Consider the following 2,618-nt stretch of genomic DNA (forward strand, 5'->3'; position numbering starts at 1 on the left):
AATTTCATTTTACACAGCTGACTGATAATGGGCTGTGAAGTCTGAGCATTATATAGCCAAATATTCATGCTCTGCATTTATGTAATAGTTTCAAGCTTGCCGAGCAGTTTTCTTTCCTCTCTTTGCATGCAGGTGCTTCTAGTTCTAAAGCTGGATGAAGTACTTGCTTTGGCTCTGTATGAACCCACTTCATTGGAGTAAAGCGTTGGAGAAAGGATTTTTATCCAGTGAAATAATACTTCTCCTTTTCTTTTTTGTAGAAAAATGTCCAGCATATCCAACAGAGCTAGTATTTGCTCTGGACAATTCCTATGATATCACAGAAGAGAGCTTTAATAAAACACGGGACATCATCATTTCCATTGTCAGTGACCTTAACATCAGAGAAAATAACTGTCCTGTGGGAGCAAGAGTTGCTGTGGTTTCCTACCATTCAGGCACCAGTTATCTCATCCGGTGGTCTGACTACAATAGGAAGAAGCAACTCCTCCAGCAGCTTTCCCAAATAAAATATGAAGACACCACAGAGCCCAGAGATGTTGGTAATGCGATGAGGTTTGTGGCCCGCAACCTGTTCAAGCGGACATATGCAGGAGACAATGTGAGGAGAGTTGCTGTGTTTTTTAGCAATGGTCAAACAGCCGGTAGGTCGTCCATCATCACAGCCACCATGGAGTTTAGCGCCCTGGATATCAGTCCAACAGTCTTTGCTTTTGATGAGAGTGTTTTCCTTGAAGCTTTTGGGGTAAGCATTTCTCTTAGCAACTTCTTTATTTTTAAGATAGTGGTATTGTGATACGGTAGGATAGGAGTGGTGGTAGTCAGGGAATATATGTGGCCTCTTGAAAACTCCTTTACAGTTTTCACAGCTATATTGTTGTTAGTGTCTGTGAAATCCAATCCTGAATAATAACAGTCAATGATAACAGCGACCACATTTGCTTAGCCTCTGCTGCATGCCAGGCACGGTCACTAGAGCTTTCTGTACGTATTCATACATTCTCACAGCCCTCTGAGGTCAATGCAGCTGTCATTTAGAAGCTAAAGCTTCTAATTTTTTCCTAAAACTTGCACAACATACAGCCCTCTCCATCACAGCTAATAAAAATCCCATTCTTCTACTTGCAGTTATCTGTGATTCCTCACCTCTTCTTAGCTCCAACATTCTTAACTTTAATGTGTGTGTATATGTGTTATATATATGTATATACAGTTTGTGTACATGCATGTATACATAAGTGCATATATGTACATATATACACTGAAGTGTACATATGTGCAATAAAGTATATTAGTCCTTATTAGTAAATATTCATTTAAGTACTAGTATTAGGTATTGATATAAGTACTAATCTTGTTATTATTTGTAAAAAATATATATCCAGAATTTGACCACTTTGTAGTATCTCCGCCTTTGACAGCTTGATCCAAAACACCATTGTCTTCTGCCTACACTGGGCAATAATTTTTTCCTTAGTGGCCTTGCATTCATTCTTGCCCCACTACAGTCTGTCTGAACACAGCAGCCAGAGTAATCTTATTAAACTCTAAGCCATCAGGTTATTCTTCTGCCTGAAACTCTTCAATTTCTCATTTCTCTCAGTTAAAACTAAGGTCTTTACAATGGTTTGCAAGGCTCTAAAACCTCTTAGTAACTTTCTGATCTCACCTTCTCCTTGTCTTGTTCTCTCTCACTCCATCCCAGGCATGCTGTCTTCCCTACTGATCCACACACAAGCTAGACACGCCCCCTGCTTCCCCAGAGCTTTTCCTTGGCTATTTCCTATGCCAGAATTATTTTTCTCCCAGATATAACACCTTCTCCCTCTGAATTTTTGCTAAAATGTCATGTTATCAGTGGGCTCTACTTAAATGTTATCCCAGATTTTCCCATCCCTATTATCCTGCTTTGTTTTTTTTCTATAAAAGTATCACTTTCCAACATTCTAAATAATTTACTTTTTTATCGTGTTCGTGATATAGCTTTCCCCACTGGAATGTAAGATAGAGGTTTATTACTACTATTATTATTAGACGAAGTCTTGCTCTGTCACTCAGACTAGAGTACAGTGGCACAATCTCGGCTCACTGCAACCTCCCCGTCCCAGGTTCAAGTGATTATCCTGCCTCAGCCTACTGAGCAGCTGGGATTACAGGCACACGCCACCACACCTGGATAATTTTTGTATATTTAGTAGAGATGGGGTTTCATTATGTTGACGGGGCTGGTCTTGAACTCCTCGTGATCCTCCAACCTTGGCCACCCAAAGTGCTGGGACTACAGGCGTGAGCCACAGTGCCCAGCCAGGATAGAGGTTTTATCTGTTTCATTCATTTCCATATCCCCAAAACCTAGAACTACACCTATAACATTGTAGGCATTCAATAAATATTTGTTGAATGAATGAATGAACGAAGGAAGGAAGGAAGGAAGAGCATGGGGTTTACTCCTACGAATAAACTTCCTTGGTTTACCAGCTCAACATCTAGTCTTTACATGGGGGACCAACAAGGTCAAATACAAAATAACACCAAAGCATCCAGTTTCATAAAAATGGAAAGTAGAGGCCGGGCGCGGTGGCTCAAGCCTGTAATCCCAGCACTTTGGGAGGCCGAGG

The 2,618-nt window shown here is 40.6% G+C and overlaps 1 protein-coding gene across 1 annotated transcript in view; it reads left to right on the top strand.

Annotated features, from left to right (window-relative positions):
- The window catches only part of COL6A5 (collagen type VI alpha 5 chain), a 93,606-nt gene that overhangs the window by 53,380 nt on the left and 37,608 nt on the right, over positions 1-2,618 (top strand). Inside the window, exon 32 of the mRNA XM_017510150.2 lies at positions 261-745. Coding sequence (XP_017365639.1) covers positions 261-745 — 485 coding nt within the window. The remainder of the gene's footprint in view (positions 1-260; positions 746-2,618) is intronic.

Source organism: Cebus imitator, unplaced genomic scaffold (genome assembly GCF_001604975.1).
Source record: "Cebus imitator isolate Cc_AM_T3 unplaced genomic scaffold, Cebus_imitator-1.0 Scaffold432, whole genome shotgun sequence".
NCBI classification, from domain to species: Eukaryota; Metazoa; Chordata; class Mammalia; order Primates; family Cebidae; genus Cebus; species Cebus imitator.